This window comes from Phacochoerus africanus, chromosome 9 (genome assembly GCF_016906955.1).
Source record: "Phacochoerus africanus isolate WHEZ1 chromosome 9, ROS_Pafr_v1, whole genome shotgun sequence".
NCBI classification, from domain to species: domain Eukaryota; kingdom Metazoa; phylum Chordata; class Mammalia; order Artiodactyla; family Suidae; genus Phacochoerus; species Phacochoerus africanus.
Window position 1 is genome coordinate 103,126,323 of NC_062552.1, and position 16,685 is coordinate 103,143,007.

At 55.1% G+C, this 16,685-nt stretch overlaps 1 protein-coding gene across 1 annotated transcript; it reads right to left on the reverse strand.

Annotated features, from left to right (window-relative positions):
* Positions 1-102: 102 nt before the first annotated feature.
* ISM2 (isthmin 2) lies at positions 103-16,685 on the reverse strand. Its single transcript, XM_047796638.1, has 4 exons — positions 16,373-16,685; positions 7,760-7,999; positions 5,409-5,775; positions 103-1,708 (listed from the first exon to the last, which is right to left on the reverse strand). The coding sequence occupies exons 1-4, from the start codon at positions 16,514-16,516 to the stop codon at positions 1,191-1,193; spliced, it is 1,269 nt and encodes a 422-aa protein (XP_047652594.1). The 5' UTR covers positions 16,517-16,685; the 3' UTR covers positions 103-1,190.

A 16,685-nucleotide genomic window follows, 5' to 3' on the forward strand; every position in this document is an offset into this window, starting at 1 on the left:
GGTGATCACCAACACGGCCCATGGGAGATAGGCTTGGGCTGTAAGCAAGGGCTCCCTCACCCCTCTGCTCTGCTAGGGCCCCAAATTCTTCATCAAACAGAATTTGAAAATAAAGTGCTTTATTGCCAAGGCTCCCAGAGAGCTTCAGGTCAGCTGTCTAGGGGCCAAGACTGAAGTCCCCTACCTTTTGGAGGCTTTGGTGAACAGAGACCTCAGCAAGGAAGTGTTGGGGTGGGGGAGGGAGGGGAGGCAGGAAAGAGGCAAGAGGCGCGAGAGCTGATCCCCTGCATCTCTGAGCTCAGTGCATTCAATGACATCACCTTGGGAGCTTGAAGTGGGCCCCAGTGGGAATGTTTACACCACAGAAATTGCCCAAATGCTACAAACCGGGGCTGCCCCTCCTCTCCCCATGGCCTGGAGAAATGATCTACCTAATCAGCCTGCACATAACATCCTCCTGGGCGGGTCCTGAGCTACCCCAAGCTTGACTGCTGTGCCCATTCAGGAGTGTGCCATCTCCCAGCCCCGACACACCTTCAACCTGGACAGAACAGAGGTCTGAAAGAAAGGGACCAGAAGTCGTTGACCGCTCCCACCTGGATCCTGCCATGTCTTGGCTGCCTCAGCACCTCCCTCCACTTACGGCCCCACACATTGCCTTCAACTAGGGTCCACGGAAGGCAGCTGGGAGCTGAGGAGAACCTTCCCAGCAGGGGATGGGGCAAGAGGGCCAGGGCCCAGGGCAGCTGTGGGCGGGATGAAAGGACTGACCCTCAGGGCTCGGGGTCTGAGTGACTCACTGCTCGGCCTGATCGATCCGGGTATGAGTGGAGAGCCCCGCTCGCAGCTGCACACAGAGCCAGGGCAGAAGGGCCCGGCTTGGAGGAGAGGAAGGAAAATGGGTGGCCAGGCTGGGACAGCGCCTCCTAGCGGGCAGGAGAGAGGCCCCCACATACACACATTTCCCAGCACCCTGGGGGGCCTTGGGGGCAGGCTCCTCCTCTCAGCCTGGGCCCTATACCCATCTCAGCCTTCTTCCCTTCCCCAGGGCGGCAGCCGGGCTGCTCACCTCCCTGCCTCAGGTTCAAAGGCAGAGGGCTCGGGGCACCAGCCTGGCCTCACCAGACCTGGGCAGAGGCAGGGTGAGGGGGCTGCAAGGAAAGTTCTGGAGCACAGCCGCCCCCCGCCCACTAGTACTCCTTGGCCTCCTGCAGCTGGGCCAGGTACTCCTCCTCGAGAGGGTTGTCCGCGCAGGCCCGGCCATTGTTGGGGGGCCGCACGGCGTGGTAGCGGCTCCAGTCCCCCTTACACAGGAGCCAGGGCAGCGTGTCCACCTTGAAGTGCAGCTCAAGCGAGAAGTCGGTGCTGACGAGGTCGGGCGCGGCCGCACCCTTGCCCCGGGTCAGCAGCTGGCTGCCCGCGTCGTAGCAGCAGAGCTGGGAGGCCAGCGTGCTGCTCTGCGGCGACAGCAGAGAGCGCAGGCAGAAGCGGGCCGTGGGCTGGTACACATCCAGGCGCTCCCGCGGGCCGCTGGCGTCCCTCCACCGGAAGCTGCGGCCCTGCCGCTCGTCCCGCAGGCTCACGGCCCTGTACGCGACCTCCAGCGGGTAGGCGCACGGGCAGCTGGGCAAGTCCCGCAGCTCCTGGCTCAGGTACTTGGCTAGGAAGTCACTCTTGCAGTTCAGCCACTTCTCACAGCTGTCCACATCTGCAAGAGGGCAGGGGAGTGTGGGAAGGAAACCGGTCAGCCCGCTGGTGGGGTGGGGGCTGGTCAAGGGCCCCCTGCATGGAGGGAGAAGGCCCAGGCCCCAGCGGGTGCAAAGGCATGGCCGGGTAGGGCCTTAGGGGCAGGAGGGCCCATGCCAGAGCAGTGGGTAGTCCAACCTGGCCACCACTGTTGATGGATAAGAGCGACCCTGTGCCACCCCCGGCAAGCTGAATCTAAAGGCTGTGGTTCAGAATGGACACTGGCCAGGGGCTGGAGGAGGGGACTGGGGGCCCTTTGCTGAGCCAGGCCTTGTCCCTTTAGACGCTGGATGGTAGGACAGAGCCTGGGATCCTGGGGGAGGAGCTGGGGTGGTTGAGGGCACAGACAGCACTTTTAGGCTGCTAGTAAGAAAATGCTTCCCTGTTTTAGCCACGGGCCCATTTCTCGTTCTTAACTTTGCCTTTGTCAGGCTCGCTCTGTCTCTCTGCACCTCCAGTGGCCCCTCTGTCTATGCTGCCCTCCGTCCCTCTCCCTACCTTGGGAAATGTGGTCTCAGACTCTGGCCACACAGTAAATTGCCCGTGGGGCCCACTCAGCAGTGCTGTGCTTAAGCTGGTCATGTGTGTCTTTCTCCCTAAGACCTGAGCCCCCTGAGGGCAGGGAGAGGGCTTAGTCTTCTGGGAACCCTCCTGCCCCACACAGGGCCAGGTGCACCATCCCGGCTCAGTGGGCTTCGCGGTGTTGAGTATAGACCCATCTTAAAGGGGGCAGCTGCTGGCAGCCACCTGCCTCCTCGTGGGGTGCAGGTGAGCAAGAACACAGATATGGAGCGTGGCTGGTGAAAGCATGGCCCGCTCCAAGCTGCGGGAGGAGCAGTTCTAGAGCTCTGGTCCTTGACCTATTTCTGACAGCTCCCCAGACAGAGCCTGCCATGAACCTCCTAGAGTGAACAGGGCATTGAAGCCAAAATGTCCCCACCCCATCCTGCTGCCAAGGAGAATATGCCCCAGTGGATGATCTCCAAGTTCAAGGCTCCCATCAAGACTTTCATTTCAGCAGGAATATCGATGTCCCATGGACCTGGCTCGGGGGTGCTCAGAAACACTACAGTTCCCTTCCAACTGGAAGGTGTGTGCTCTGCCTCAGTGGTGGAGGCACGATTCCTGCCCGTGCAGAGGGAGGTTTGCCCCCAACCCCTCAGGGGCAGGGCCTACTCCCCACCCCCCCAACTGACCTGGGCTGAGCATGTCCGTAGCATTGTGGGCCAGGGGCTGCCACCCCTCACTGGGGAAGCCCAAGGGGTCCTCATCCTCGGCGCCTCTGGGAAGAGAGGAGGCCAGGCTGGTGGTGCCGTATGCAGGGCACCTCTGCGTCCCGATGGGAAGCCCAGCCCTCACTAGGCACTCGGCGCCCACAGCATCTGGGACAGGCCTGGGACGAGGCAGGACCACCGTGTTTGTAAGCTTCCTGCCTCCCCTCTCCTGAGCCCACCCCGTACAAGGCTTGCAGGCCCACACTCCCAGGGGACCAAGCCCAGTGTGTAAGCCACTCCTTATGCAGGAGCTGGGGCTTGTCTCACCAGGACGTGGGGCAGGTCGCAGGCACGGGACTTGGTAGCAGTGCAGGCGGAGCCGCAGGGCCGAGTCCTCCGCTGGCTGCCACCGCCGCAGCTCCCAGGGCAGGGAGACCAGGGGCTCCACTCCTCTTAAAGCTCATGGTCTGGGTCAGGGCGGGGAGTCAGGGTGAGTGAGCAGAGCCCACAGGGTGCAGTGGTGTAAATTAGCAAAGGGTAACCTTTCCTCAGGAGGATGTAGCCCGGGCCAGGACTCCCCTAATGGATGGAGCATGGACTGAATTTCAGGACCACGTGCCCGCTCAGCTGGGTACCCCCTGCAGTGAACAGCCGAGCAAATGAAGAGGTGGCAAAACCCCAGCCCTCCACTGCCCACACAGCAATGAAGAGGAAAAGATGGCTGGAAGCCAGCTGACTACCATTGGTGTGACCTTGGGCAAGTTCCCCTACAGTTTTTAGGTCAATCAAAACCAAGGTAGGGAGTTCCTGCTGTGGCTCATTAAGTAGTAAGGAACCCGACTAGTATCCATGAGGTTGCAGGTTTGATCCCTGGCCTCGCTCAGTGGGTTAAGGATCTGGCATTACCGTGAGCTGTGGTATAGGTTGAAGATGCAGCTCAGATCCTGCATTGCTGTGGCTGTGGTGTAGGCTGGCAGCTGGAGCTCCTATTGGACCCCTAGGCTGGGAACTTCTGTATGCCATGGGTGCAGACCTTTAAAAAAAGCAAAAAAAGAACAAAAAACCAAGGGGGATTTCTCTTACAGTGCAATGGGTTAAGGATCTGGTATTGTCACTGCTGTGGCTTGGCTTTGATCCCTGGCCTGGGAAATTTCACAAGCTGTGGGTGTGGCAACAAAACAAAACACACACAAAAAACCCCCCCAAGGGTGACAATTCCTCCCTGGCACTGGGATATTAAAGTCTGTCCCTGCTGCCCACGTTAGTGACCCAGTCCTGGACTGTGACCAGTCCTGAAATACCCCATGACTGCACCCAAAGCCCTCTGGCTGTGCGGGGCTGAAACCCAGGGCTCTTTGTGGAACCCCCGAAGCAGTGACACACCCACCCGGCTGTCTTCACTTCCCGGCAGGCCGGAGCAGGCTGGGAAAATCAATGGGAGAAAAGCTGAAAGTCATGAAACTTCTGCCTGTTACCTCACACGATTTTGGCGAAATGGGAAAAGCGTGCTGCAACTTATTCTGAATCAATGATGAGAGGCTCTGGGCAGAAGTGCTATAACTCTGTGTGAAACACGTCTGCACCCAGAGAAAACCAGAACTGCAAAATGCAAAAATAAAAATGCACGTCACAGGCTGGGGGGCAAGCTTTAGGTGCTATTTTATGAACAATCTGCACTGCCATGTTGTTTTCTTTAAAAAAATTCTTTCTTTCTTTGCTTTTTAGGGCCGCACCTGCGGCATATGGAGGTTCCCAGGCTAGGGGTCGGAATCAGCTGCAGCTGCCAGCCTACACCACAGCTTCAGCAACACCAGATCCGAGCCGAGTCTGTGACCTATGCCACAGCTCATGACAACACCAGATCCTTAACCCATTAAGCAAGGCCAGGGATCGAACCCACAACCTCATGGTTCCTAGTCGGATTCATTTCCACTGAGCCGCTGTGGGAACTCCAGTACCAGCACTTTAAAAGTATTAAGTCACTACTCTCTACACCCAATCCTACTCAGTAAGGGCTGTGCCCATCTCCATTTTACTGAGGAAAGACCTGAGTCACAGAGAGGTTAAGTAACTTGCCCAAAATCACTCAGCTGGTAAGTAGCTGACCCAGGATCCAAACCCACAGTCTGAAAATGAGGTCAGTTGTGAGTGGTGCGGTTTATAACATTTCTTAATTTGTTGGAATCTGATAGATAGGAATATATATATTAACAAATTCCTGTTTTGCTTAGAAGGTATCAGGGCTGTTGTGATGGTCAATTTAGGGGGGGGAGAAAAACCTTTGCAAGCCATAAGTAATGTTGTTATTTAGCTGATGATGGCGTTTGCTCAGACCTAAGCCTGACCTCCCAGCTACCTGGGCCCAGGAAGCGCTCGCTCCCGTTTCCACTCAGGACCTCCAGGGGCAGCAGTCGGGGTTGGGGGGGGCGCTAAGATGGGGGTGCTCACCATAGCTGTCTGGCTCCTTGAAGGCCCAGTCCCCAGGGGACAGCCAGCCCTGCTCCAGGCCTCCTGTGGCCCCACTGAACCCAGGCTCCTTGTCATCGTCGTCTTCCTCATCGTCGTCCTCCTGGTCCTCAGTCTCACTGTACTCTGGAGGGTAACCCTCCTCCTCCACTTCCTCCTCTTCCCCTGGCGCTCTGCCCTTGACATTGATCCTCCCCTCCTCGCCCTCCAGGTAGCCCCAGAATAGGGGCCAGAAGAGTTCCTTGGTGGGCAGCCAGTTGGGGGCGCCCTGGGGCCAGCGATTGCTGGGCTCGGCCATCAGGTCCATCTCCACCTCAGCCTGGGGGTCCTCCACCACCTCGATGGTCACCTGCAGAGGGACAGACACAGGCCAGCCAGTGAGGGAGGGCTCCGAGTGGACTCCAAAGAGAGAGGAGATGATAAGCCTGGGGGGCAGGCACAGGGGGAGGGGCCAGCCTTTTCCCCAAGGTGGCTGTTCTCTCGGCCCATCCTGTAGGCCTCCCAGAGCCCATGCAGTCACCACCTAAGGCCTGGCTGTGCAAAAGAAGGACCTGGAGATTCCTCCCTCCCAGATTTAACTGGGGGGAGGTGGGGCCAGGTGTGGTGCTTCTAACATGTGCCAGGGTGGAGACCCACTAGTTTAAGAAAAGCTGGCTCTGTGGCTCGGGTTGCTTCGGAGGCACGGGTTTGAATCCTGGCCCCGTGCAGTAGGTTAAAGGATCCAGTGTTGCTGATTCAGTTCGTTGCCTGGGAATTTCTATATGCTGCAGGTGTGGCCATAAAAAAAAAAGAGAAGCTGGGTTTGAATTCTGGTTCCAGGGCCACTGACAGCCCTGAACCTCTATTTCCTCATTGGAGGGCAGGAAAATGACACCAGATGACAGCAAATGCCCGCAACAGCCCCAGGGAGGGGCGCCTCTTGCTCACCACATGGTGGACAGGAAATAAGTCAAATGCAATCATTTATGTGAAAGTAAACTCTGAAAACATCAATTTGTCTATTACAAAGTAATATGAGGCCACAGAACAAAACTGGGGGGAAAAAACTCAGCAAAATACAAAGAAGAAAATGGAAATGCATTAAGTAATTTTAAAAAAATTTAAGCAATTAAAAAAAAAGAAAGAAAATGGAAATCACCCATATTCTACCTCTGACAGATAATATTTTGGTGATTAAACTTCCAAGTTAAAATATATAGACATATATAGAGACATACTCTCTCTCTCTCTCTCACACATACACTTTTTTTTTCCTCTCTCTTTTTAGGGCCCCACCAGCAGCATATGGAAGTTCCCAGACTAGGGGTGGAATCAGAGCTACAGCTGCCAGCCTACACCACAGCCACAGCCACGCCAGATCCTTAACTCACTAAGCGAGGTCAGGGATCAAACCCGAGTCTTCATGGATACCAGTCAGATTTGGTACCACTGAGCCACAACGGAAGCCCTAAACAATTTTAGAATGCTCTGTGTTGTATACTTTTGTGACCTTTTTCTCTTTTGGTGAAAGTGTTTTGTAAGCTGTAGATGGTATACAAAATGCAGGGATTATTATCATACAGATTTGGACTGCCAGTGAAGCATGTAAACTGGAATTCCACCAAGCCCTCTGGTTTTCTCTCCCATAAAGCCCCTCCAGCGGGCAGGCCCCCCACCCCACCAGCCCATTCCATTCTTGAGGGGCCTGCAGGAAGGGGTGGGCCTGGGCAGGGATCAGACCTTCAGGCTTTCTCCTGGGCCTCCCCCCTTATTCCAGGGATTCCCTGCAGCCCAAGGAAACTTCTCTGCTGGTTTGGTCCTGACAGCCCTGCCAGGCTGGGCTGTTTGTGCCTTGCTATGGCCTAGGAAACAGCGGCTCTGAGAGTTACTTGCTCCTGGTAAGCAGCGAGAAAGTGGGGGAGCAAGGGAGTTCCTGTCGTGGCTCAGCAGGTTACAAACACGACTGGTATCCATGAGGACATGGGTTCAATCCCTGGCCTCGCTCAGTGGATTGAAGGTCTGGTGTTGCTGTGAGCTGGTTGCAGACACGGCTCAGATCTGGTGTGGCTGTGGCTCTGGCATAGGTCCACAGCTGCAGCTCCGATTTGACCCCTAGCCTGGGAACCTCCAAATGCCACAGGTGTGGCCCTAAAAAGGCAAAAAAAAAAAAAACAGTGGGGGAGGAAGTGCCTCTCCCCTGCTCCACAGGGGGTGCTCGGGAGTGACCTTCTCTGCTCCCCAGAGGACCCCAGCCCGCCAAGGACTACAGGATGGGACGCCTGACCTCAGAGCTGTGCTGTTCAGTCCAGTTCCTCTCCAGGAGTCCAGGGCCCACAGCCCCCTGTAGCTCTCACCTGGATGTTGGGGTTCGGGGCACTCAAGTCTGTGTTGGCCAATCCTGGCAGCTTCTGCAGCTCCAGCAGCAAGGGAGCATCCTCCAGGGTCCCAGGCAAGGAAGTCTGGTCCAGGATCAGGGCTGCTGGCTCTCTGAGGGCCCGGCGCCTATGTCGGTGTGGCCCTGCCTGGAGGCGGGCTCTGGAGAACAGAGGTGCCCCCTCTTCTCCAGGAGAGCTGGGATCTGGGGAGGCCAAGACCTGTGGGAGAGAGACGGGGAGGGAGCAATGACTGAGATCCGGGCCCCTGCGGGCCTGGAAAAGGCTGATGGTGGGGTGCAGGGGGAGCCCCGCAGTCAGACCAGGTCACAAACTCCCCCTGTGACCCTGCACCCATATGCATCTGCTTTAACACCTCAGGGGGTGGACGGTGTCTACAAAGCGCTTGGGCCAACAACGCCAACATGAGGCATGAGCAGGAGGGTTAAAATCAGGTTTCTACCCTTGGAGGAAATACAATCCTACTACCTTGTTTCACAGATGAAGAAGCTGAGGCCCCGAGGGGAAGTAAGATGTTTAAGGCAGTGGTTCTGCAGCGCGGTGTGCAGACAGCTGCCCCAGAATCTTCCAGAACCTTTGTCCAAGAGCAGACACCCAGGCCCTCCTGCTCAGGGCAGGAAGGCCCAGGGAGGCCTGCAGGGGAGTGGGCAGCAGGTGCGGGCCTTTCCCCTCAGCACGCTCCCCTGCCCCCTGGCCTTCCCAAGCCGTCTGTCCATGTGGGGGCTGTATTCCCAGGCATGGCTGACCATAGCTACCTTCCTCACCTGCCCCGGCCCCCCGGGCCCAGCCTCATCTCCTGTTCCAGGCTGCTCTTATGGTTGTCTATCTGCCAATTAATTCCCTCCACCAGCCAGGGCCATCCTGGCTTCAGCACAAGTAATAAGTGGAAGCAGATCCTGGATGTCTCAATTCCTGCTCTGGCTCCAAAAGAGGAGCCCTGGGGCTCGGCACCTACCTCCAGGCGGCAGCCCCCGCCCTGGTCTCTAAACCAGGCAGACAGGGCCCTGGCTGGAGCTTCCTTGAGAGCCTCAGAGGCCTGGAGCCAGTGGACCCTGCCTCAGCCAGGCCACAGCCTTGACCCCACCAGCCCCCTCATACCTGGAATAGGGTCGTATGTGGCTGAAAAACAGGGATCTGGAGTGTCAGGTCAGCTTGGGTTCCGATCCCAGCTCTCTCTCTTGAATTGAACGACTAGGTTGTTCAGTTTGAGGATTTCTCATTAGCAAAATGAGAAGACTAATTGCTACCTGTCAGAATTTTATGTATCAAACACTTCCACAAAATCCACTGTGTGCCAGGCATTATTCTAAACACTTCCGTCATTAGTTTCATCCTCCCAACAACCCTCTGAGGTAAGTGCTAGCTGTCGGTTCCTTTTTTTTTTTTTGTCTTTTTAGGGCTGCACCTGTGGCATATGGAGGTTCCAAGGCTAGAGGTCGAATCAGAGCTACAGCTGCTGGCTTACACCACAGCCATAGCAAGGCAGGATCCGAGCCTCATCTGTGACCTGCACCACAGCCACAGCAACGCCGGGTCCTTAACCCACTGAGCGAGGCCAGGGACTGAACCTGCGTCCTCATGGATTATAATCAGATTCATTTCTGCTGAGCCGCAATGGGAACGCCTGTCATTTTCATTTTAATAATGAAAATAAAGGCACAGAAAGAGCAAGAAACTTGCCTGAGGTCACACAGACATTTAGTGGTAGAAGCAGGATTTGAACCAGGCAGCCTGTGCCCGGAGCCCCTGCTCTTTTTTTTTTTTCTTCTCTTTTTTTGGCTGTGCCTGTGACATTTGAAAATTATTGAGCCAAGGATCCAACTCGACACAGAAGCAACCCAAGTCACTGTACTGACAACGCAGGATCCTTAACCAGCTACACCACAAGAGAACTCCCAGAGCCCATGCTTTTAACCGTGATGCTCTAATTCTACAGGTGAGGAGTTCCCGTCGTGGCGCAGTGGTTAACGAATCCGACTAGGAACCATGAGGTTGTGGGTTCGGTCCCTGCCCTTGCTCAGTGGGTTAAGGATCCGGTGTTGCCATGAGCTGTGGTGTAGGTTGCAGACGCGGCTCGGATCCCGTGTTGCTGTAGCTCTGGCGTAGGCCGGTGGCTACAGCTCCAATTGGACCCCTAGCCTGGGAACCTCCATATGCCGTGGGAGTGGCCCAAGAAATAGCAAAAAGACAAAAAAAAAAAAAAAAACCTCTACAGGTGAGAGCACCAAGAGTCTACTTCACAGATCAGGGGCTGTATCAATTTCTCCCCTTGGACCCCCTCCTTCTGTGGTCCCCAGATGCCTGGCTCCAAGGTCCCCACACTAAATGCTTGATGCCAGGACAGCCATGAGTCCATCTCAGCCAGGGCCTGAAGTCTCCCACTGAGTCAAAGTATTCTGGTCTAGACAGCCAGGATGGATGAGCGGAGGACTGGGCAGATGAGTAATGGAGCAACCCAACCCCTTGGCTGGCCAATCCTAGAGGCCTGGAGCATCCCCAGATGCTGCCTTCCTGAGAGTTCCCACCCACAATTCCACAGAAACCCTAACTGCAATGCTGCTCAGTGGTTCCTCGGTCTGCAGCCTCTGGTCACAGGTACAGGTAGACTTGGGCAGCAGGAGTTCAGGGTCTGCAGCCTTTTTGGCGGATTGACGTGCACACCCTCATGGGCAGGTGGTTAAGCAGTGGGTTTCATCTGGGGACATTTGGCAATGACACTTGTTGTCACAGCTGGAGGGAGGTGCTACTGCAATCTAGTGAGTAGAAGCCAGAGATCTTACAGTACATAGTATAGTCCTCACAGCACGGATTATCCAGCCCAGGGTGTCCACAGTGCTGCAGGTAAGAAACCCTGCTCTAGCGTCAGGCCATCTGGGTCTATAATCCCAGTGGTGGCCTGGCTTCTGACTTGCAGGCACCCTGGAAGGTGACATAACCTCTGTAAAAAGACACAGTGATGGGAAAGAGCTGGTGTCCAGCAGGTGTTCCAAGTGTCTGTGTCCAGCCCTCCTCGCGCTCTCTGCTCCCTGGTGCCCAATCAGACCAGAGGATGCGGAGAGGCCACAGAGAACCTCAACCTCACAGCCACACACGCCACCCTTCCTCTCTTGAAGTCTCCTGCCCTGTGAACCAGTCCCTGGGGGAACTCGTGGTGGGGAAGGAGGTATCTGCTCTTAGTTTTAGTTCCTTGAGAAGCCAACCCTGAGACAAAGATTCAAGGACAAGTGGTTCCTTTGCAAGGTGATCCCTGGAGACATCAGCAGGGTGGGAGAGTGAGTCAGAGAAGGGAGGCTACTAATAAAGAATGCTCCGTGGAAAAAGGAATACTCCTAATAGGTGGTGGGGCTGTAAATTGGTGTAGCCATTATGGGAAACAGTATGGAAGTTCCTTAAAAAATTAAAAATAGGGCTACAATAGGATCCAGCAATCCCACTCCTGGGCATCTATCCCGAGAAAACAATAATTCGAAAAGATACAGTATATTCACGATATATTCACGGTAGCACTATTTACAATAGCCAAGATATGGAAGCAACTCAAATGTCCATTGACAGGAGTTCCCATCTTGGCTCAACAAACCTGACTAGTACCAGGAGGACTTGGGTGTGATCCCTGGCCTCACTTAGTGGGTTAAGGATCAGGTGTTAAGGATGAGCTGTGGTGTAGGTTGCAGATGTGGCTTGGATTTGGCATTGCTGTGGCTGTGCCATAGGCCAGCAGCTACAGCTCCAATTTGACCCCTAGCCTGGGAATTTCCATATGCCATGGGTGCAGCCCTAAAAATAACAAACAAAGACTAAATGTCCATTGACAGATGAATGGATAAAAACGATGTGATTACATATACACAATGGAATATTACTCAGCCACAAAAAAGAATGAAATAATTCCATTTGCAGCAACATGGATGGACCTAGAGATGATCACACTAAGTGAAGTCAAAGAAAAATATCATATGATATCATTTAAATGTGGAATCTAAAATATGATACAGGAGTTCCCGTCTTGGCTCAGTGGTTAACAAATCTGACTAGGAACCATGAGGTTACAGGTTCGATCCCTGGCCTCGCTCAGTGGGTTAAGGACCCGGTGTTGCCATGAGCTGCGGTGTAGGTCACAGACGCGACTCAGATCCCGAGTTGCTGTGGCTCTGGTGTAGGCCGGTAGCTACAGCTCTGATTAGACCCCTAGCCTGGGAACCTCCATATGCCATGGGTGTGGCCCTAGAAAAGACAAAACAAACAAACAAAAAAGACAGAAATGAACTTATTTACAAAACAGAAACAGACTCACAGAACACAAACTTACAGTTACTAAAGGGCAAAGGGGGAGGGGAGGGACAAATTAGGAGTATAGGATTCACGTATTCATACTACTATATATAAAGTGGAAAAACAACAAGGACCTACTATATAGCATAGGGAACTATACTCAATATTTTGTAATAACCTATAATGGAAGAGGATCTGGAAAAGAATGGATGAATAGGTACGTGTAGGGAGTTCCCGCAGTGGCACAGTGTAAACGAACCCGAATAATATCCATGAGGACATGGGTTCAATCCCTGGCCTCGCTCAGCAGGTTAAGGATCTGGCATTGCTGCAAGCTGCGGTGTAGGTCGAGGATTCAGCTCAGATCCAGCATTGCTATGGTTGTGGCATAGGCCAGTGGCTACAGCTCCAATTTGACCCTTAGCCTGGGAACCTCCATATGCCTTGAGTATGGCCCTAAAAAGACAAGAAAAAAGAGGACCACGGGGAGGTCAATGGGGCTGAACTTCACCCTTCTCACTGGTGGGTTCTAACCCAGCCCACCCTGTCACCCCGTGGAGCCCCCAGAGCACACCCTCCAAGCACCAGGGCAACCTCATGCTGCATGTATTTGCACCGGGCTTTACACTGGGTTTATTGCTCCGCTGTTGCCATCCTGAAGGGCTTAGAGAGCCCACATTTTCATTCTTGGGGCCCTGAGAACTATGTAGCCCCAACCCCCTGAATCCTCACAACCACCCTTTCAAGCATCTTCCTCACTTCCTAGATGGGGCAGCCAAGGATCAGAGAGGTAAAGTAACTTGCTCGGGGTTACACAGGGAGCCAGCAGAGCAGGTTTTGAGGCAGGTGTTCTGGCTGGAGAGTCTGTGCTCTTAAATCCTTGTGCTTTCCCAGCTTCAGGCAGGGGCTGCACCCTCTGGTTTGCTGCCTACCACTCTGGGTATGGAAGGTGCTGACTGAACGAAACATTAGAACAGGGAGTTCCTGCTGTGGTGCAATGGATTGAAAATCTGACTGCAGCAGCTCAGTTCGCTGCAGAGGCGCAGGTTCGATCCCTGGCCTGGGCACAGTGGGTTAAAGGATCTGGCATTGCCTGTGGCGTAGGTTGCAGCTGCGGCTCAGATGCAATCCCTGGCCTGGGAACTTCCACATGCAGTGGGTTCTGCCATCAACACACACACACACACACACACACACACACACACACACATACACACAACCCTTGTAGAACAGAATGTTCGGCTTTTCGCATCCATCCTTCCGGTTCATCCTCATAACAACCAAGTGAGGTGACAAGAGCAGGAACAAGATTAGAAGACAGAGATCCAGTGAGGTTGGGACTTGCCTGGGACCGCTGAGCAGCCGAGCCTCCAAGCCCCTGTTCCTGACCTTCCCTCTCTCCCTCAGCCAGCTTTCTGATGGGTCCTACCTCTCAGAGCAAGACGAATGGTCTGGAGGGAGAACGCAGGTCCAGGTGCAGAGAGGTGCCCAGCTGCAGGCTACAGGCTTGGCATCACACAGACCTGGGTTCCAGTTCCCCTTCTGTCGCTTACTCACTGGTTCACTGACTCACCGGTTAGGCTAGAAAGACCCCAACCAAAGAAGGCCAACCTTCAGGAAAATACCTGCTTCTCAGGTGAGACTTTTCAACCCACCACATACCTCCTGCAGTCCAGGCCCTGCTGCCGGGCCACCAGCTGGACCATGGGCCAGGACTAGTGTTGCCGGAGTACCGCTGCCCACGTGCACAACACTTCCCCGGGCTGAGAAGCGCCTTCCTCTGTGTGGGCCATCATCTCAGCCCACACCCTCGCCAAGTGCTCCTTCCCTGGCAGCTGACTCCCAGCCGCCACAGCATGAACTTCCCCAGCTCTGCCCCAAGGGGAATCCTTCCTGCTGGTGTACCCAAGACAGGGTTGTGTGGTTCTTGGCTCGTTCAGCATCCAACAAACTGTATGGCCCCAGCCCCCACGTGTGCAGCCCCTTCTGTCGGTTGGGCCCCTTCTCACTCAACCGACAGAAGGGGTTCTCTTATGCCCACTCAAATGTAGAAGTAAATTGAGGCTCAGCAATAGGCCTCTACTCACAGCTTTGATGTGTAACGGCTTTAGCTCAAGCACACATCATCCGGACTCCAGAAACAAAGTTTGAGCCAGATGGGACATGGAGATGACTTAGCCCCTCATTTCAAATGTCAGAAAATGGTCCCAAGTGAGTCAGCCATGACTTAATTACCCACTGGGACCAGAACCCCAGGCCCAGGGCTCCAAGTTCTGTTTTTCCTTCATGGCACTAATTTGCTCGAACGTGTTTTTGAGGGCTCTGCCAGGCTCTGTACTAGGGCTGGAGACGTGACTTTGGCTCTGAAATAACTCATCCTCTGAGCTGGTCTTGGGGGGAAGATCTGGCAAACATTCTAAAGATAATTACAGTATAAAGCACTAAGTACCAAAGTATAACATATTTATGCCAAATGAGTGGGGAAAATGCCAATTCAATTAATTAATTTTATTTCCACTGTCATCTCCACGGAGGAGGTGGAACTGGCCAAAGGCTGTTCAGTTCCTCTGGCTTTGTCTTCAGCAGTGGCTCCCAACAACAGGCGGGAATGGGGGTATCCCTCAGGGAATAATGTCTGGCTCTGTCTGCAAGTGGGTGCTACAGGCATCTACTGGTAGAGGGCAGGGAGGTTATTAAATGCCCTACAGTGCTACAACACACAACAATAACTGCAGAGGCTGAGAACCCCTGGTTACAGGATGTACTCACAACAGGGCCAAAAATTAGATCTCAGGGGAGAGGCTAAAAAAAAAAAATCTACGTATTATAATGGTTTGCAACCCTCCAAAAGACAGTGGATAGACTTGTCATTTAAATTTCATGAGAGGAGGCACTTAGAATAAAAAATAAGTCTCCTTCAGAGGAAGGGCAGTCATGAAAAAAAGGTGGATAAACAAGTCCACAGAGAACTGAAGTGCAGTGGGGGGTGCGTTCTCCCCATTGCCTCTGGAGGGCCTCAGCAGTCTGGGCACTAGCAGGGCCACAGGCTGAGCTCTCACTCACTTCCCTGTCTTCTGCACCTTCCACTGGCCCTGCGCTCTGCTCTGCGTGTCCTCATCTGGAACGTGAACCACTCTGGCCTCCTCCTTGAATTGCCCAGAGCATGGGAGGGGCCAAGACCCCTACCACACAGGCCCGCTCCTGCAAACCCTGGAACTAGTCGGGTGGGTTTTGTCCCCCTGGGGACGAATGTCCACTATAGTCCAGGAGGGAATGGCTGGACTGCTGACCCCTGGTGATGGGGGACGGTGCCTTCTCATCGTGTCTAAACTACTCTTCTGTCTCACTTCTCTGCCTTCAGTCGCATTCAAGAGCCCACTCACAGCCCCCCACCCCCCCATCCCAAAGTGCTCCTCCACCTCTTACCGACCTCTGCTATGTGTCCAAGTATGTAATAATATAGAGGTCCTTAGTGGACCTCTCCCACCCAGACAGCTGGAGGCCCCCATTTACTACCTCACCTTGTTTCATTCTTTTTTTGTGTGTGTGTGTCTTTTTAGAGCCGCACCTGTGGCATATGAAAATTCCCACTCAAGGGGTCTAATCGGAGTTGCAGCCACTGGCCTACATCACAGCCACGGCAACGCTAGATCCAAACCTCATCTACGACCTACACCACAGCTCACTGCAACACCGGATCCTTAACCCACTGAGAGAGGCCAGGGATTGAACCCACACCCTCATGGATACCAGTTGGTTTCGTTACCGCTGAGCCACAAGAGGACTTCCTACCTCACCTTGTTTCAATTCACACCCCCAAAGGACTCAGATCCTTTGCAGATTTGATTGAAGAGGCTGCACCAGGGGGGTCACTTGACCGTCGAACCTCAGCAACTCCTGCCCGTCAATTCGCAAAGAGCAGCGGTCCTCGCCCACCCTTCTGACTCCTCCAGGAGCGCGCATGTGGATGGAGCGGCTGCAGGAGAGGTGTGCTCGGGCGACGCGACCGCGGGGCCGCAGCACTCGGAGAGGAAACTGGGCGGTTTCCAGAGTGTGTGCACACATCAACTGGCACAAAAGTGAAGTTTCTCCCCAGGGTGGCCCGCTGCACAGCCTGGGAGTGGGGGCTACCGCAGGTCTAGCGCACCTGGCCAGTGTTCGGTGCCCCAGGACATCCGGGCCGGCCCCTCCCTCGCACTCGCGGGCCGCTGCTGGCGTCCCAGCCCCGCTCGCCGAGCTGCCAGAGCGCGGGGCCAGGGAAGCAGAGACCCAGGCGCCGCAGCCTCGCGCCCCGCCGCTCACCTCCGCCAGCCTCGCGTGACTCCCGGGCCGGGGCGCAGGGCCCCGCGGCTTCCTCAGGGGGAGCCCTCGCCCCGCGGCCGGCAGCGCCGTCAGCAGCACCACGCCGAGGAGGAGCCCCGCGCGGCCGGGGAGTCGAGGCATCATCTACCTCCCGAGGGTACTCCGCCGGGCACTTTCGCGCCTCCAGGCCCGCTCCGGCGAGTCCGTTCGCGTCGGGCCGCACCTCCTCCCGGACGGGAGCGGGTACGATGGCGCAGGCCGGGCCGCGCCAGCGCGCGGGGCTCTGAAGGGGCGCCTGGGCGGCCAGGGGGGC